Source organism: Ochotona curzoniae, unplaced genomic scaffold (genome assembly GCF_017591425.1).
Source record: "Ochotona curzoniae isolate NIBS_2020 unplaced genomic scaffold, NIBS_Ocur_1.0 contig_908, whole genome shotgun sequence".
In the NCBI taxonomy this organism is placed as follows: Eukaryota; Metazoa; Chordata; class Mammalia; order Lagomorpha; family Ochotonidae; genus Ochotona; species Ochotona curzoniae.
Genome location: NW_024466607.1, coordinates 13,844,799 through 13,864,188, shown reverse-complemented (window position 1 = coordinate 13,864,188; position 19,390 = coordinate 13,844,799). Strand labels below are relative to the sequence as shown.

Genomic DNA, 19,390 nt, shown 5'->3' with positions numbered 1-19,390 from the left:
GGAGGTAGCGCCCTGGCTGTGCACCAATCCCCCACCTTCTCCTCCTCTCCTCTTCTCCCCTCAGGGCTTTCCAGAGCTTTGAGGAACTAGCTGAGCTGGAGACTAGAGAAGCGTGGAGAGAGAAGGGATGCATATTGGGCAACAGGGCGGGGCAGAGCCCATGACGTCACCGAGCCCTGGATAAAGGGGAGCAGGGCAGGTGCAGGCGGCAGAGCCATCGCTGCCAAGTCACTGCAGGATAGCAGAGATGAGGCTCACCTTTTCCAGCCTGATATTCCTGGGGGTGCTTGGTGAGTGCTGGTGCAGACCCAACCCTGAGCCTGCAGCCTGGGAAGCCACCGTGGCAGTGAACCAACAGGGCTTAGAGAGGGACAGGAACAGGGCTATGGCATGGTCTAGAACTTTCCGAAGTCCAGAAAGGGCTGGGCCAGGGCCTCTTGCTGGTTTAGAGGTCTCCTGGGGCTGGGAGCATCTGAGACAGATGGTGGGAAGTGAACCCTGTAATCTGACAGCTAGAACCAGCTGAAGGTTGGGGTATCCTAGGAGAAGCAGGGAGGGAGGAAGCCTTATATTTCCAGAGGGAATGGTCACAGTCTATGATCCAGCACTCTGATGCGGAGTTGCATCACAGTCTGGTTCATTGGCAGCTGAGTCTTGGGCTCTCTTGGCACCTGTGTTGGTGGGTTGTAGGCCCGGATGCTTTGGGGCTATGGAAAGCCTAGTCCTGTCTCAAGGAAGGGGGGCAGCTGCCCTATAGGATTCCTGCTTTCTGCTCTCTCAGTGGTTGGGGTCCAGGCTGGAAGGGACTTGGGGGTTTCCTGTTCGACCCAATGGTCTGTAAGGAAGGATGGGTGGGGTGTATTTCACCTGTCCCAGTTCCTACCTTGGAGGCCAGTGGAGACCTTGGAGACCTGTGGAAGCAGTGTGCTTCCACAGGAGAGGGTTAGGGCAGCATGCTTTGGCGGGGCTCCAGGCAGGCCTACGTTGATAGCATCTGAGACAGCAGAAGTGGCAGACCCAGCTCTGCTTCAGGAAATAGTCGGCTTTAAACACAGCTGTTGAAAGCCAACTTGACCTTGAACGTTGCATATTTCAGAAAATTCACCTGTTTTGTGTACCATCTAATGATTTTCAGGAAGTTTATCAAGTGGCATAGCCATCACTGCACATCAGTATTGGAGCATTTTCCCCTTATTCTCAGAAAGACTTTTCATGTTCACTTAGAGCTAATTCTCATTCCCACCCAGTGTCAGACAACCATCGCATTGTTCCTGGTGTTAGGGGTTGTAGTGTGTTGATGGATTGGTAACTAGGCAAAATTGACCCATCCTACCTGTGGTCTACAGGTACACAGGGGAACGGAGGTGACTCAGGTACATGAACCCATGTGCTCCCCAGGGACTGGTCCTTGGGGGTAGGGCCTATGGGATTACAGGGAGGGAGGGCAGCCAAGGGCAAGCTTCTAGAAAACTAGCAGAAGGCAAGATGGCCATGACCACAGCTGAGTGATCCCTCTTTGTTCTTCTCCTAGCACTGTGTCTGGCTGTCCCCAGGAAGGGCATTCGATGGTGTACCAAATCCAGGGCAGAGAAAACAAAATGCTCTTTGCTGCAGAAGTACATGAGAAAGCAGGGTGGCCCACGCATCTCCTGTGTCCGGAAGCCTTCTATCCAGCAGTGTGCCCTGGCCATCGCGGTGAGTGGGTGCCACCTGTCGGGTGGAAGAGGAACAGAATGTGCTCCTTGACCTGGGATTCACTGCTGGGGCACCTAGAAGTGGGGAGCAGGTCCTCCCTCCAAGGAATGAGCTGGCCTGGCCTAACCCTGGTTGTTTAGCCATCTAGGGTACTGAACTAGCAGATGGAAACTCTCAAAGTCTACCTTTGTTTCTCTTTCTCTGTGTTTCAAATAAAATGAAAACAAACCAATCCCAGAGTGAGAGAACACACGCTAGCTCGTACAGGCAATAGCTGTGTATACGTTAAAGGACAAATTCAAATTGGCAGGGGGTAGAATCATATAGCAAAAATGCTGTATGCAGAATATTTGTGCCATGGTGTGGATGTTCATTTGGATGTCAAAGGCCCATGTGTTGGAGAGTTGGTCTGCAAAGTCTTCTGTTAATGGGAGCAAGATTAGGAAACGATCCAGCTGTGGTGTTGGAGGCAGGGCTTTTGGAGGGGTTTGGATTGGGTTGGGTTGCTGGAATGAAATCCCTAGGAATAAATCCTGGTGGCTTCAAAGAGACCTTGGAGATACAGAGTCACACCCTTTCAGTACGCTTGCCATTGAAGTTATTAGGGTAGAACTTGCAGGAAAAACCCAACTTCACTGCCTTGGACTTTTCTGGAAGGAACACCTTTTCTAGGGCCCAGCTACTGGGTCCTGCCTGTTCTTGGACTGTGAGCCTGTCAAACTGTAAGCCTTACAACCTCCTCTTTCCTCCCTAAGTAGGTTGTCTCAGATCTGTTGTGGTGGTCACACAACACTGATCAATACGGTCAGAAGAAATCTTTAATGAACATAACCGCACAGTGTTCCCCTTAAACATCAGACCAAAGAAATCTGTTGGCACCTGCCTTTTCTGGGGGAATCACAGTTCACAGAAGGACAGCCTGGGCTGTCACTGGTTCTGCTGTCCTCATGGTTAGTGCCATTTGGAAACAGCGCTCCCAGTCTTCTGGAAATAGAATGACAGCAGCAGCTGGGGCTGTGGCACGAAGCATGTTCTTGGCTTTGGCAATTCCACCCCCTAAGTGCCTTTCCCTAGGCCTTGGGCTAAACCACCCATGAGAGCATGGTTGCCACAGCCCAAAGTCAGAAACAGTCGTTCTGGGGGGATTCTTTGATAAATCAGGAATTAGGCAGCATCCAGCTTATTGTGTACTGTTGGCAAAAGTGTGTTCATTTTTCTGTGAGGAAGGGGTTGCTGAAAATGTACCTCATGCTGCAGGTAAGGGATGTGGAAGCCTCTTTGTTGACTGGCCTCTCCATTTCCAGGGAAACAAGGCAGACGCCATGACCGTGGACAGTGGCTTGCTGTTTCAGTACAGCCAGGACCCTTACAACCTGAAGCCTGTTGCTGCAGAAATCTACGGGACCCCAGAGAGTGAGTCTTCCCTAGGGACCCAGCAGGCAGGTGACCCTGACTTTGGTCCTGAGCCCTGTGGAGCCAGGAGTGGACAAGTGTGTGGGTCAGTGTCCTGTATCAGGGACAGGATGTGCTGGATTTTCTGGGCCAGACAACCTCGTTGCTGTAATTGCTGAGCTGAGAGCAGGGCTGGGGGGCAGGGGCATGTGTCCCCTCACATCAGTGGCTTGGTTGGGTGGAGTTGGGTATCATTCTCCTTCTGGTCCCAGCCAATAGCTTCCGGTTCTCTCCACCCCTCTGTAGAGCCGCAGACTCACTATTATGCTGTGGCCGTGGCCAGGAAGGGTAGCAACTTCCAGCTGAACCAGCTGCGAGGGCTGAAGTCTTGCCACACAGGCTTGGGCAGGACGGCTGGCTGGAACATCCCCATTGGGACACTTCGGTCATTCTTGAACTGGAAGGGGCCGACCAAGCCCCTTGAAGAAGGTGAGCTGGCCAGGGTCTATGGGTGATCTGGTTGGAGCAAAGGTTTCTAGTTGGCAAACGTAGGTGACTGTGTAGGGTGAACCCCAGTGGGAAAGAGGTGAACCAGCTCGAGATGGGTACCCAAGGGACCCACTGCACCTGCAGCCCAGGCCATCTCTGCCTTTTCCTCAACACATGAAGGCTGCCCTGTTGGGGCTGGGAGAGGGCTTCCTGAGCTCTTGGCAAGGGGGCACTGTTAGGCTGGGTGGGAGGGTGTCCAGGGTTGACTCCCCCTGCAGTTCATTTCTCTGTGCTCCACAGCCGTGGCCAAGTTCTTCTCTGGCAGTTGTGTGCCTGGGGCAGATGGAAATAGGTACCCGAGCCTGTGCCAGCTGTGTGTGGGGACAGGGAAGAACAAGTGTGCCTTTTCTTCCCAGGAGCCCTATTTTGGCTACTCTGGTGCCTTCAGGTGAGTGGTCCTGTCCCCTTTACCCAAGGGACCCAAGTGCTACCTGTTCTCAGAGTTATAGATGGAGAAGTTGGAGCCCAAGATGAGGCTTGCCCTGCCCAGCACATGGCTAAGTCCTTCAGACCCTGGTTCCTCCCAGCCTGTACCCTGCCCCCGAGGCTTTGCACCAGGCTGGTGGGCCTTCTGTTTCTCCCAGTGGCCCCTTCTGTCTACCCAGAGAGCCCTGGATTTGACTCTGCTCCCACACTGTTCTGGACTTCTCCTCTAGCTTCTGCCCCTCCCCTAACCACACAGAACTGATGGGGCTTGTTGGGAGAATGTCTAGTCCAGGGCTCTGAGAGGGACAGCTGGTGTCCCCCCATTCCCTCCCAGAGTCAAGTGACCAAGGATCTGGTCTGGCAATGCCCTCTCTCTCCTCTGCCAAAGTCGAGCACCCTTTTCCTACCTGGTCTTGGACACCCTACAGAAGTGAGGCTCCCTAGCTCTGTTGGTTTGGGTACCAGGCCTGGGACTTCCAAGGCTTTCCCTGCTAGGGCAGAGGCATCCAAATGCTCTTTGCAGGGATAAAGTTTTGTTAGCTCAAAGCTGCAAACAGAAGGCAGGAATCTCTAAGCCCCCTCTTCCTTACCTGCCCTTTGGAGTTAGGGGTCGAGGGCCAGTGTCCTCCTGGGCACAAGGTGAGGCAGGGCTACCATGCTCACCTTTTGGGCTTTCTTACTCATAGGTGCCTGAGAGATGGGGCTGGAGATGTGGCTTTTATCCGGCAGAGCACGGTGTTTGGTAAGAGCGTGAGCACTGCCTGCTTCCCCCAGGGTCTCATTCCATCTCAGTTCCCACTGTGGAGCTCGGCACAGTTCCTTGCAGGGCTTAGCCCGCTGCCTCCTGCCCCCCTCATGTTCAGGGTCACCTCCGCTGAGGCACGTTGATGTCGCATGTCCCCTAAGATAGAGATGGACATGGTCTGGCAGGGCAGCTCCATGAGCCTGGGACAGCAGGCTGTGGCAGAGGCATCTGGCCTCAAAAAGCTGGGCCTGTGGTGTGGGTAGCTGTATGGATCCTATGGTTCAGGGCTGTCCTCCACCTCACAGCCAGCCCACAGGCGGTCCTTCTTCACCACCCACAGGTGCCGTTTCATGAACCTCAGTCACCACCTCCTAGGACTCTTGCTCTCATCACCTCTCTGCCTGTGGTCTCACTTCCTTTTGGGTGCTCTGGAACTTTCCTGGTGGTTATTTTTGTCTAGATGGTGGCTTCAAAGTCCTGGGTAGCTTTGTGGTTTCCTTTGCATTCCTCTGACTTCCTGTGGATGGATCAGCTCTGCGCATCTACTTGACTTTGTCTTACTTAATCTGCTGACAGTTTTTTTCTGTGGTTTTGTGCTTGGTTTCTTGGGTGAAGGTACGAGTCTTTCCTTTGATAGAAAACAATTGTTCTAGGCTTCAGGAATGTTCTTTCTCAGTCACGATCCTGAGCCCAGCAGCCTGTGCAGTGCAGCAGTCTCTGCTGCTGATGAGTTCAGATCTATCACTTTTGCCTGATTGATTTAGGTTCTGGGGGGGTCTTCATGTTCACCCCCAAACTACAAGGATTTCCTGTAAGATGAAAGATCCCTCTACTCCCTGCTCACATACCTATCTGTGTCATCCACCTCACAACTGGGTGTGGGTCTGTCTTTCTCACTTTTTCCCTTTCCAGTGAGACACTTTCCCCTGTGGTAGCAACTACACAACTTCCAGATGATGTGTGCAGTCAGGCTAATCAACTTCTGAACTGCTTGTTTTCTGAAACAAGCAAGCAAACAAACAGAAAACCCCACATGTAGATGTTGAGCACCTGTGTGTTTTTCTGCACTTGTTAAGGTTAAGGCAAACTCGTAGTCTTCCTCTTTTATTCCTCTGATGTGGTGGGTTATTTTATTATTATGTTTAACATTCAGTCATTCTTTTGTTAACAGAATAAGCCAATAAGCCTTATTCCTGATTTACCAGTGTTTTAAAATACTGTTAGACAGAGTTAGCTAATACATTACCTGGGAATTTTTATTTTGTTCGTAAGGAAAATTAGTTCCAGGAATCGTCCCTCTTCTTTCTCTAATTTTGACAACAAGGTTGTACTAATGACAGCTTCTTATATTATTTTTTAAAGATTCATTTTTTTTTATTGGAGAGGCAGATTTCTAGCAAGAAGGCAAGACAAAGACCTTTCATCTGCTGGTTCACTCCCCAAATGGCTGCAATGGCTGGAGCTGAGCTGATCTGAGGCCAGCAGCCAGGAGCCTCTTCTGGATCTCCCATGTGGATACAGGGGCCCAAGGACCTTGGCTATTCTCCATTGCTTTTCTAGGCCATAGAAAGGAGCTGGTTTGGAAGTTGAATAGCCAGGACTAGAACCAGTGCTCATAGGGGATGCTGGTGCCATAGGTAGATGATTAGCGTCTATACCACCATGCCAGCCCTGAAATTCTTCTATCAGTATGTATTCTGAACATTTTGAGTAACATGTGGATTAACATTTCCAAGATCTGGTAGAACTTACCCACATGCTCTTTCCCCTTCTTTATAGCTGGTGTGGGAAAGTGACTTGTGCTTTGTACCTTGACATTTCTGTCATTTTTGTTCTTTCTAGAGGTGTGGGTGAGGCAACCTCCTATGGCCATCCCCTGGGTTGCCCTTTGCAAGGTAATCCTTTTCCAAACAGCTGCGTTGGACATGAATTGGGTCCCTTTTACCTCCCAGGCTCACCAGGCTGCAGCTGCACCTGCACCTGAGCCCAAGACAACTCCCTCCGAGGTTACCCCTTGGCAGGCCAGAGCTTCTCTAGGCACTGTCTTTTCTTGTCTGAGCATTCTGAGGGTAAATCATGACCTGCAGTGGCTGATCATGTAGGATGGAAGTCTTTGGGGAGAAGGCCAGCTCTTAGTTATGTCAAGAGTATCTCCTCTGAACTCTCCACCCCTCCCTCCTACTGTCCCCCACAACCAGAGGACCTGCCTGACAAGGCTGCGAGGGATGAGTTTGAGCTGCTCTGCCCAGACAACACCCGGAGGCCAGTGGGCGAGTATGAGCAGTGCCACCTGGCCCGAGTTCCTTCCCACGCTGTTGTGGCCCGGAGCGTGAATGGAAAGGAGGATGACATCTGGAATTTCCTTAACCAGGCACAGGTACCAAGGTCCCCATGCCCTGGCCTCACCTACCTCTTTGACCCGTGAAGTCCCACAGGAAGTCCCATGCCTCAGGGACTGCTGCAGAAGACAAGTGCCCCACGGTCTTAGGGTACCTGGACTCAGGAACTTTGCATAGCCCAAGTCATGGGTGGCAGAGCTTGCGTCTTGGGGTAGGAGTCTACCAAGTTTTTTGTTTAGGATCAAAACAAAGAAGCCCTGCTCACCATTGACCCCATCCTTCTCTTTTCCTCCATCAGGAAAAGTTTGGGCACAACAAGTCGCCAACCTTCAAGCTCTTTGGCTCTCTTAAAGGGCAGAAGGACCTGCTGTTCAAGGACTCTGCCATTGGGTTCTTGAGGGTCCCCAAGAAGATAGATGCTGCACTATACCTTGGCTTCAGCTATGTCACTGCACTCCGGAACATGGGGAAAAGTGAGTGGGTGGCGGGTGGTCCCTAGAGCCAGCCAGTGTGTGGGCTGAGCTGTGGCGAGGCCTTCTGGGCAATGTGGCCTTGTTCTTCGGTGGTTAGCATCATGGGCTTCGTGGAGTTATGTCTTTTGTTGACCAAGTTGGGGCATTTGAGGGATCTCACCCAGCTTGTACCAGCTGGAGATTATTTCTATAGGCACCCATGTGCATTGGGCTCCCCAGTTCTAGCTGAAAAAAATCAAGTTGGCATATAGTAAGTGAAAATAGAGCCTGGGGGACTACCCAGTGGTGCCGGGCCCTGGACCCTGGGGCAATGTCAGCCATGCTCTTCCTTCACTGGGGTCTTTGCTGTGGGTTAGGATTAAGTAGGAGGCTGCCCTGGGGTTTGCGGTGGTGACATTGAGCCTTAGGAGAAGTCAGGCAGGTCTCCTGGTCCCCTGGACTGGATGTTGCTTTCTGTGTCACTGGGCTTTGACCTTGAGACAGTTGCTAGACATGCTGTCCCACTAGGGGTTTATGGGGATGGAGGGCTGGAGACCAGGGAGGGTGTCCTAAGGGATGGAGCCACAAGTCTGGGGAGCTGAGGAGTGGAAGAGAAAGGATCAGATAGGAGCTAGCGCAGCCACGAGGTGGGACCCCTGTGCCAGGCAAGCTCAAGGCCCCCATCCACCTGTGTCATCCCCCTGGACAGCGGAGGCGGCTGTGGCAGCCCGGGAGTCGCTGGTGGTGTGGTGTGCTGTGGGCAACAAGGAGCAACACAAGTGCAACCGGTGGAGCCACCTGAGCAACGGCAATGTGGCCTGTGCCTCGGCACCCACCACGGAGGACTGCATTACCCTCATCCTGGTAGGTGGCAGGGTGTGGGGCAGGGTTGTATGTGTGTGTTGGGGGAGGATGTGTGCTCACCTTGGAAGACCCAAGTCCAGGGCTCGGGATCCCAGAGGTCACGATGGGTGTGGTGAAGTCAGACTGACTCAGGGCGGGGACTTTTTTTTTTAGATTTATTTATTTATTTTTGGAAAGGCAGATATACAGAGAGGATGAGAGGCAGAGAGGAAGATCTTCCATATGATGGTTCACTCCACAAGCAGCTGCAATGGCTGGAGCTGAGCCAATCTAAAGCCAGGAGTCAGGAGCTCTTCTGGGTCTCCCATGTGGGTGCAGGGTCCCAAGGCTTTAGGCCATAATTGACTGCTTTTCCAGGCTTCAAGCAGGGAACTGGATGGGAAGTGGGGCTGCTGGGATTAGAACCAATGCCCATATAGGATCCTGGTGCATGCAAGGTGAGGACTTTAGCTACTGGGCTACCATGCCAGGCCCTGTATGAAGGTTTTGTTTGTTTCCTGTGTGTCCAGGGTTCTGCACACAGTGATGCTGGGTTGTAGCCTTTGAGTCCCTTTTGGTGAGCCATGGGTCATGAACATTATTCCACGTGAATCCCTTTTTGGGAAACATTTATGAGTAAATGATTTCAAGATCTGTGTCTTATGGCTGTGGCTTAGTTGGAGTAGTGACCGTGGTCTGTGTCCCCTGACTTGGCTGTCACCAGGAGCCCCGGGTTGCTGGGTGCTGTGCCGGCAGGGTGAGCTATGAGCGGCCAGCTCTCCCAACTGTTTGTCTCCTCAGTGAGTATCCTGTGTCCTAGGAAATGGAATGTCCTTGGCTTTGTTCAGGGGACAGAGGGTTAATGCAACTAACCCTGGTCTTTCCAGCTGTGTTGATGGAAGATAAAAGGCCCATGGGGCTGAAGGTCCTTGTGGCATCATGGTGTCTCCTTTGGGTGTTGCCTCTCTGGGCCAGCTGATGTGAAGCCAGCTCTCGGCACGCTGCAGCAGCGGGCAGAGCGGGGGAGCAGCCTCACTGTGCATCGGTGTTTTGCTTTGTCTCCTCAGAAAGGGGAAGCTGATGCCATGAGTCTGGACGGAGGGCATATCTACACCGCAGGCAAATGTGGGCTGGTGCCTGTCCTGGCCGAGAATCCAAGTAAGTGGAGTTTGTGACCTATTGGGGTTTGTTTCCACTGGCACTTGGGATGCTGGTAGGGAGCAGTAGCCCCACTCATTGGATCTTGAGGGGAGGACAGGTGCCAAGGGAATTGGGAACAAATCAATAGAAGAGGCCATGTTGCCCATACAGCCTGCTACACTTTGAAGTATTTTAAGAGAATGTCATTTCTGCAAAGACAAGGGTGCACAACTCAGTGATAAGCCGTGTGCCCCGTGCACCTGTGCCCAAATGGAGACACAGCTAAGTTCAGCCACCTTGCTGCCCCACCTTCTCAGAGTGCAGACTCAGCTCCACCTGCTTGTATGTGTATAATGGAAGAGGAGTAGCACAGCATGGATGGTGTTAAGGTTTGGTTTCCCTGGCTCACAAGTCAGCGTGGCACCTCCAGCGAAATTTGCAGCTGGTGACTATCCGGCGCTTTTGTCACAGAGCATCACTTCCAGGGTCTCTGCAGTCCTCCATCTGTGTGACAGTGGATGGGCATTTGCGTCATTTCCAGCCAGTGGCCACTGCGAGCCCTGCTGCTGTGAACATGGTGCCAGGTCTTTGGGTGAACACACAAGGAGGGTACTTCCGGGAGCGTCAAAGGATGGAATTGAGAGTATTTCCCATGAGCTTGCGAAGATACTCTCATCCATTTGTTCCTTTAGCCTGGGTGAGCTGCTTTCAATTGGATTCTGCGGTGTTGAGATTTACAAAGGAGGCTTCTCTCTCAGAGAATGTGAGTGTTTGATGATGTTTTTCTTCGATTTGTTCTTTCAGCATCCCGAGAGCATCACGACACTGACTGTGTGAATAGACTAGCAGACGGTGAGTCTGGGATCCGTCATTTTCAGGATCAAGTTCTTGTTGGAGGTGGCGGGAACATCTACGAAAGCTCAAAGGTGGAGTGGATGCCTAGTGCTCCTCGGGTTATGCACATGCCATGATGCCATGTGGCTGGAGTCCTGGTTCCTCTGCTTCCGGGTCAGCTTCCTGCTGAGGTGTGCCCAGGGAGACAGCAACTGATGGCTCAAGTACTTGGATCCCTGTCACGTACATGGGAGACCCAGATTGGCTTTGGTTTGGTACAGGCTTGGCTGTTGCAGGCATTTTGGAAATCGACTGGTGGATGGAAGATCAATCTCTCTTTTTTTTCTCAAATAAAATGAAGATAAAGATTAGGGGAAAAAAAACACCAAAAGATATGCTCATGTAGAAGCCAGAAATACTTTCAGAGATCTAAATAGTTCACAGAGAAGACTGATGGTGGCTGATGCATCCAGTGGCCTTTGCTTGGCAGAGAACTCTCTGATACTTCCCTGTTGTGGCCAGATCATACGGAAGGAGGGGCATTGCTTGCCTTTCTTTTGTGGTGAGGAAACACTGGACCCAAGGGCCCCCTAGGGCCCAGGATCCCAATTACAGCTGTGCACAGGTTTTGGCAGACCTCGGCTTTGAACCTTGATCTCTTGTGCCAAATCAGATGCTGGGGTGTCCATCAGAAAGATGGAAGTCATGTTCAGCCCTGTTTGGTGCAAGGCAGGGTTGGGCTGGACTCCGGTCAGGATGGTCCTTGGAGATGTGTTCCCTGGTGTCCCCAGCTGCTGGTCTGGTGGCAGTCGCTGCATTTATCCCATGCACAGCACAGCAGCGGTGTCTGCTGCTTCACCAGGCTACGTCTGAAGGCGAGCTGCTACTTTGCAGCTCACACATTTGTGGCTGCTCCTGGTCAGTTTTCCTGCCACCACTAAGGGATCAACTTTTCTGTTATTTTTTCTTATTAATTATTTACTTATTTGAAAGAACTACAGAGGGAGAGGGGCAGACAAGAGAGAGGTCTCGCATCCTGCCAATTCTCTCCCCAGATGGTCACAATGGCTGAAGCCAGGAGCTTCTTCTGGGTCTCCCATGTGGACTTGGACCATTTTTCTGTTGCTTCCTAGGTGTATTAGTAAGAAGCTGGGGAGGAAATGGAGCAGCCAGGACTGGAACCGGCCTTTATTTGGGATGCTGGCGTCCCAGGCAATGGCTTTATTGGCTTTACCATAATGGTGGCCTGCAGGATCAGCTTGTCTTCCTATTTTATGTTATAAATCTGATCAGTGTCATCTGAGTATAAGGGCAACAGGCTAGGACTTCATGGTCTACCCAGCAACAGGCAGGTATCTGAGGCAGTGGTCGCCTGGATTGTAGATAACTGCTGGGTCATGCCTGCTGTGTGTTGAATACTGCTTGTTTGTCATTGGCTGTGCCAGGGTATCCCGCTGTGGCGGTGGTGAGAACATCTGACCCAGAAATCACCTGGAACAATCTGGAAGGCAGAAAGTCGTGCCACACCGCCGTGGGCAGGACAGCAGGCTGGAATATCCCCATGGGCCTGCTCCTCAACCGCACAGGCTCCTGCAAGTTTGGTGAGGCAGGCCGAGGGCGTGGTGGGTGGGGAGGGCTGGGCAGGTGGTTGGGAGTCTATTCTGGTGCAAGGCATGGTGACCCTAGGAGACCCCCGCCCAGCACTGTTGATGCCCACCCATGCCCGCCAAGGCCAGAGACCAGAGCATCAACGGGCTTCTCTGTGTCCTTGAAATGGGTGCAGGGCTTGGGAGGTGCACAGGTATTTTTGAGCTCCTCAGAGGTGGCTTTCTGTGAAAGCACCTGCCTGCCACCTGAAAGATTGACCTGTTTACTAAGCAGAACAAACTCCCTGCTCCACACATGGCAAAGGAACCAGATGAGACCTTCAGGGTCTGCCCTCGGCCCCAACTTAACTGGATCAACACATGATAGGCCCTGCAAGTTGTGGGCCACGTGAAGGGGGGCAGCATATGATCTTAATGCCATCGTTACCTGCTAGAGCAGGGTTGTGCTGCATTGATGCACAAGTTTTGGTCATGGTTAGACTCCACCCATCCCCAGCAGGGCACAGTGTAGCCACTCTTCCCAGTCTTTGGAGCTGTGGAGTGGCTGCCAGGGTGTGGTGGGCTGCTCCTCAGGCTTTCCTGAAGCTGGCAGAATGGGCCTGCTTCAGGGGCAAGGGTGAGGGGAGTCTGCTGAAGGATGACAGGTCCTCCGTGAGGTACCTGTATTCCTTCCTTCTTGGGGACAAATCACACAGTGAGTTAACTCAGCTTAGGAAAAGCTACAAGGAACAGACCCCCTGCCTACCACCAATACAAGAGACATAAATAGTAATGCTGTCATGTGAGTCAATTCCAGAGGGGGGCTGTCCAGATCTGGGGAGGGAATGGCCACACTGCTATCAGTGGAATCCATGATCAAGGGTCACCTCACGGCTCACTTCCCACCTACTGGAGGGCCAGTCCCTGCTTCTGCACTCCGTGTGCAAGACGAGGGAAGGAAGAAGGGGTAAAAGGAGTTAGCTGGCATCTGACACTCCTGGCTGGGACCCAGCCACATGGCTGTACCAGCCCCAGGGCCTCGGAGAGGTCTTGGGTAACCAGGTAGCCTGGGTGTTGGGGATGGGGTGCAGGGAAAAGCAGGATTTCCATTACTGAGGAAAAGTGACAGTTGGCCCCCTGAGTGGGCAGCACAGAGAGCAGGCACAGCCGCCCTGCTCAAGGCTGTGGTGGCAGGATTCCCCTGTGATGCCATGGTTCCCTCTGCTGGGCTTGCTGTTCATGCCTCAGACTGGCAGGTCCTGGGTTGTGCGGGGTGGTCTTACACCTTCTTGGTGACAATGAATGTCCTCCATCTGTCCTGGGCAATGTTGTGAACTGGAACCCAGCTGTGTCCTTGGTGGTGTGCTGGCTGTGGGTTGTAAGACTGGCATCCCACATTTTTTCCCTGCAGATGAAGTCTTCAGTCAGAGCTGTGCCCCTGGTGCTGAACCCGACTCCCTTCTCTGTGCTCTGTGTGTGGGGAATGAGATGAATGAGGACAAGTGCATGCCCAACAACAATGAGAGATACTATGGCTACACTGGGGCTTTCCGGTGAGTCTGTGCCTGGGTGTCCCCGCTGAACTTTGCTTCCTGGGCCTTGCTTCTCAGAGATGCTGCTTAGGAGCCAGGGAAGAGCTTCCCTAGGCTTTTCCTCCCTTCTCCACCAGATGGCGCAGTGCACTTGAAAGTCCCAGGAGCAAATTGTGTGGGACTGGTACAGCGGATTAACCCGATTTACTGGCTTTGGCGTCAGTGATGGGAGGGTATCAGAGTCATTTTGACTATATCCTATGATGCTTTGGGAAAAAAAAAAAAGAGAAAGAATGGGGATTGTACAAAGATTCTTTACGTGATTAAGGGTTTTCAAATGGGAAGACTGTTAAAGGATTCCACTTGTAAGTATGCAATAGTTACATGTCTAAAAAGAAATCAAAGAGACCGTATGGTTCTTTTCTTCCCCCAAACCTCCATTGAGGTGTTATTTTCCTGGTAACACACTCTCATAGCATCCCTGTCATACCAGAAGACAATTTTTTTTTCGTTTTCAAATGGCATCTGTGCTGTGGACATTTGTAACAAGGTAGTTGTGAAGTTTGGGACCGGAAACCTGACATACCTCTCTATTTCTGACATTCTTACACTGCTGGCTCTTCATTTTTGACTTTGAGCTATTTCCTGCTCACCTGCTGCCATGGGCCGTTTACTTCGTTTGTGTCTCTTCCATGTGACCCCACACACTGCAGCATCCAACACAGTGGTCATGCTCATGGTGAACATCATGCTCAGATGACATAGGGCCCATGGCAAGGTCACATTTCCTTTAGGGAAGAGACTTTCCATTTGACTCTGGAGTTCACAGATTTCTTAATCTTAAAAATTTCTGTGCTTCTCAAAATTTACTCATTCGTTTCAAAACTGCTGGCCAGTAGAGTAGCAGCCTGCACGCACACAGACACATATGGAATGTCACCTGTTTTCTTCACTGACTGGCAATGTCAAGTTTGTAAAGACTTGGGCTTACCGGAGGTCCTAGGCCACCTGCCATGTGTGATCATGGCCACCCTCCTGGGATTCCCTTTGTCTTCCTTCACGTTAAAAACCTGTTTCCCAGCCCCATACTTTTAGCTTTCTTGATTTTGTCAGAAGAGAGCACAGTTCTAGTTGTGTCTTCATGAAAAGGAGTGAGTGGGAGTTGCTGTCCCTTGGGTTTTGAGTTGGAAAAACATCCTTATCCCCTCTCTCGGCCATGATTCACAGCTCGGCTGAGTGACCCAGTCTGTGCTGGAGAACATTCTCCCTGGGATTTCAACAGAGTTCTTAGCGTGAGAGATGGAGACACTTTGTGCTGAAAACACGGACCTGTTCTCACAAACTTGACCCCAAGAGGTTCCAGGCATTCTCAGGCAAGAGTGAACCAGATGTGCCTTCCAACCATGGACTACCCCCGAGAAACTGAAAGCACTGTTTCTTTTCTTTCTAAGATTTTGTTATTTTAAATTATTTTATGATACAGTTCCATAGGCTCTGGGATTTTCCTCCCTACCCCCGCCCAAGTCCCCTCTTCCCCCACAGATTTCCCCCATATTATTACAGTAATGTAGTCCTCTATAAACAGTCCTAAGCCTGTCATTCTGCTCTTTAAGTTTATCCTGACTTTGTAAGTGTGGACAGTGGCAGAGAGCCCAGCATCCTGTTGTTAAAATATATTTAACAGTTTCATTGGGAGTCCATCTTTGATTTGGAAGTAGAGATGCATATTGCATTGTATCTTCACATTTGGATATAATAATCCCTATTACACAGTTACCATACATCCTGTTAAATGAAAAGCCATAAAACAAAATCAACAATAGGAAGAAAAGTAGGATTTTGATAACAATAGGTAAACAACATGCTACTAATTGACCAATGTGTTGCTGAAGAAATGAAAAAAATTAAAAAACCTCCTTGAAGCAAATGGTGCTGTGTGACCTATGTCAGTGGAGAAATAAGAAAAAAAAATTTTTTTGAAGAAATGAAAGTAAAAGCAAAAATATCAAAAGTCATGAGATGTAGCAAAAAACAGTTGAAAAGGCTATTGATCTTTTATTTTGTGTGAAGGTTGCCTTATATCAGAGACAAAATATGATATTTGTTCCTTGGGGATTGACTTATTTCACTGAGTGTAATGGTTTCTAGTTGGAACCATTTGGTTGCAAATGGTAGAATTTCATTCTTTTAAACTGCTGAGTAGTATTCCATGAAGTAGACATACCATACTTTCTTTATCCACACTTTTGTGAGCATCTGGGTTGTTTCCATGTCTTTGCTATTGTAGAGTGTGCGGCTGTAAATATAGGATCACAGATCCCCTTCTCACATGCAGTTTTCATTTCCTTTGGGTATATTCCTAGGAGTGGGATAGCTGGGTTATATGGCAGGTTTATTTGCAGTTCTCTAAGCATTCTCCATACTGACTTCCATAGTGTTGTACTAGCCTACACTCCCACCGACAGTGAAAGAGGGTACCTTTCTTCCCACATCCATGCCAGCAGGTGGTGTTAGTGGAATTCTGAATGTAGGCCAATCTCACTGGAGTTAGGTAGAATCCCAATGTGGTTTTCATGTGTACTTCCACGACAGCTAGGGAACCTGAGCAATCCAAACCAGGAACCAAGAGTTTTTTTTTTCCGGTCTCCTACGTGGGTGCAGGGACCCAGGAACTTGGGCCATTTTCTACTGCTTTCCCAGACACATAGCAGGAAGCTGGATTGGAAGTGGAGCACCCAGAACTTGAACCGACATCCTCATGGGATGCCAGCACTGCAGGTGGAGGCTTAGTCTGATATGCCACAGTGCTAGCCCCCTCTTTATGTTATGTTAAACCCAAAACTTCTGGAAGAATTTATTTTTTACTTTTATATGTTTGCCTGATAGTTTTTGCATTGTCTATTACAAGTATTAAAACTTCTTTGATGTGTTTATTTTCTGGGATGTTCTAGGTGCCTAGCCGAGGACACTGGAGATGTTGCATTCATCAAACCAAGCACAGTTTTGCAGAATACCAACGGTAGGTGCAGGACTCTGCCTGCTTCCTTCGAAGTGGTGTCCTGGGCATTATAGCATGTCATAGTGTCCCAACTTGCAGCTGGAAGATAGCATAACCCTTTTCTAGACATTTGTTTAAAAGAATTCCAAAATTCTTTAGATCAAACTACATGGAAACGTCTGGAGATTTCACTTGAGTTTTGGAACTGAATATTGTCTGTCTAAATATTTTCTCTCTGTCTCTCATATGGGTTTTGGAACTGAACTCTCTCTCATTCACACACACACACACACACACACACGACTCATTGGCTTAGTCTAGTCAACTTCAGAAACACACTCTTAGCTGGCACCAGCATATGCAGAAGAGATAGAGGCTTCGTTGGGTGCACAGATCACTGGTCAGGAAACTCCTTGGGAGTTAGTGACGACAGAATGACAGGCAGGTGCAGGTGACAGCAGATGGTCTACCAGCCAGACTCTGAACTTTCACTTTCCCTGAGGAGAAAAAAAACCCGATTCTTGATTCCTCAGTCACTTGCTGCACAAGAGATTGATAAAAGATTGATGAAGGCATTTGGGGGGGACAGTGGGAGGCTGATCCCACAACCCCCCGAAAGATGCCTATGCTGAGCAGGGCTCTTGGCGCTGAACCCACCATCTCTCTCCTCCAGGAAACAGCAGAGAATCCTGGGCCAGGGGGCTGAGGCTAGAGGATTTTGAGCTGCTATGCCTTGATGGCAGCCGGAAGCCTGTGACAGAAGCTAAGAGCTGCCACCTGGCTGTGGCTCCCAATCATGCTGTGGTGTCTCGGAAGGACAAGGTGGAGCGCCTGGAGCAGGTGCTGCTGCAGCAGCAGGTAGAGGCTGGCAGGGCCTGGAGCTGGGCACGTGAGTGTGAATAGAAGGAAAGTCTGACCCATCCTTCAACTCTGGGATTCATGGCTATAACTTCTGTCTTCCTGTGGACACACCCTGCCCCTTGGTGGCCCGGATGTAGTAGACCCCGGGGCCATCGCTGGCCCTGCTGAGATCCGCCTTCATCACTGCATTTGGGATCCAAGCTAACCATGGTGGGGGTTCCTGAACATAGAGGAAGAGACATGACTCAGGGGGCCTGAGTGACCAGCCTGGGGCTGCTTCCTGGTTAGTTGCAGAAACTAGCTGTTCTCATGTGGAGAAGGCTGGTCTAGGGGAATGTTGTAGGTGGTCCATGTTAGAGGCAGATCTCAAAACTCCTCACTATCATCAAGTCACCTGCAAGAAGGTTGATGGTGAGAGGCCTCGGTCTTGGAGGCGAGACTAGAGGGGGTGTGCTCGCTTGCTCTCCTGCTCTCCTTGGCTGGGCTCTGATCATCTGCTCTTTTCCACACAGGCTGAGTTTGGGAAAAATGGAAGTAAGTGCCTAAGAGAGTTCTGTTTGTTCAAGTCCGATGTCCCAAACCTTCTATTTAATGACAACACGGAGTGTCTGGCCAGGCTGCCGGGCAAACCAACATATGAGCAATATTTGGGATCCCAGTACGTGGCGGCCATTGGTCATCTGCAGCAGTGCTCGACCTCCCGTAAGTGGACCCTAGGGGAAGGCCAAGGTTGTCAGGGTCACACAGCATGCTAGGAAGTAAGACAGGCACTCAAATGTCCAGGCACTGCAGTCTCTCTCTACTCTAGGAAGTTACAAGCTTAAGGACAAAGTGAAGGAATGAAAAAAAGAATGAAATAAAAACAGTGTTGATTTGCTAACAGGAACATCAGCCCTGAAAACCGGTGACCCATTTCACTGGGAGGAGTGCAGCAGCAGGCGTATTCGCAACTGCATGGAGAAATGACAACATCTGGCTTTGAGATAGAGAGGATGCAAGTTTTCAAGGCATTTCTGATTTATTTAATCCTTAGAGGCATTTTGGTGATCCTCAGAGCAGGGCAATGGTGAAGAATCTCCAGTTCCAGTATGCACACCGGGCTGTTACCCTTCAGGTTCCCATTTCTGGCTCCTCACCCACACAGCCACAGGCCCCGGGGGCTGCTGTGGGTCCAGGGTTGGCCACATAGCTCCTGAGGAGACAGCTGGTGATGTCTGGAAGTATTTCTGATTTGCATAGCTTAGCAGGTGCTTCCAGCATCTCTGAGGTTGAACCAGGGATGCTACTAAACAATGCAGAGGACAGCCCACCACCACCCCAGGAGGAATTAGTACCAGGCCCCAGATAGCAAGAGATCAGTCTCTGAATTTCCTTTTCTCTTGTGTTCCACAGCACTTCTGGAAGCTTGCGCTTTCCTTGGGAAGTAAAAGCCTGGAGGAAGACAGCCTAGCCTCACTCAGGAAGCCTCAGCCCTTCCCAGCGCTCTGTCCCGCCCCCGCCCCCAATATCATCATCCCGGGGGGCTCCTGTCCTCCCTTTGCTTAAGTTGGGTTTGGCCAGCCCATCAGCTTCCATAGTTCCCTGCATCATCTTAGCCGGGAATAAAACAAGGAGTGCTTGTGAAACATCACTTGTCATGTCTAGACTCATGCATCTTGCCCAATTCCTGCACAGAGGCCAGTCGCCAGGCTCCTGGGGGCTTCTGGCTGTGACCTAACGAGTCCTTGGTGCCTTCTGGCCATTGACCCATGCAGTCTGTTGTATTTGCTGACAGCAGTCTGAGTGGACTGAGAGGCCAGCTGTCTGTCTTTGTCTTTCTGCAGATAGTATCCATGGCAGCTTGACCGCAATGGGGAAATTTCCATTTATACCAAACAAGTCAAAGAAAAGCTTAATGAACATCTCTATATATTCTCCATCTAGATTTGCTGATGTTTATTACTTTGGCATAATTTCCTGCCTTTGGGTATACAGTGTGTGTGTGTGTGTGTGTGTGTG

General features: G+C 50.6%; 1 protein-coding gene across 1 annotated transcript; it reads left to right on the top strand.

The window, feature by feature from the left end:
• Positions 1–247: 247 nt before the first annotated feature.
• On the top strand, positions 248–18,879 carry LTF (lactotransferrin). Its single transcript, XM_040994355.1, has 17 exons — positions 248–290; positions 1,532–1,695; positions 3,000–3,108; positions 3,394–3,576; positions 3,877–4,024; positions 4,749–4,804; positions 7,006–7,184; positions 7,445–7,619; positions 8,308–8,462; positions 9,509–9,599; positions 10,386–10,433; positions 11,861–12,016; positions 13,413–13,554; positions 16,485–16,552; positions 17,205–17,389; positions 17,905–18,094; positions 18,785–18,879. The coding sequence occupies exons 1-17, from the start codon at positions 248–250 to the stop codon at positions 18,817–18,819; spliced, it is 2,127 nt and encodes a 708-aa protein (XP_040850289.1). The 3' UTR covers positions 18,820–18,879.
• The last annotated feature ends 511 nt before the right edge of the window (positions 18,880–19,390 follow it).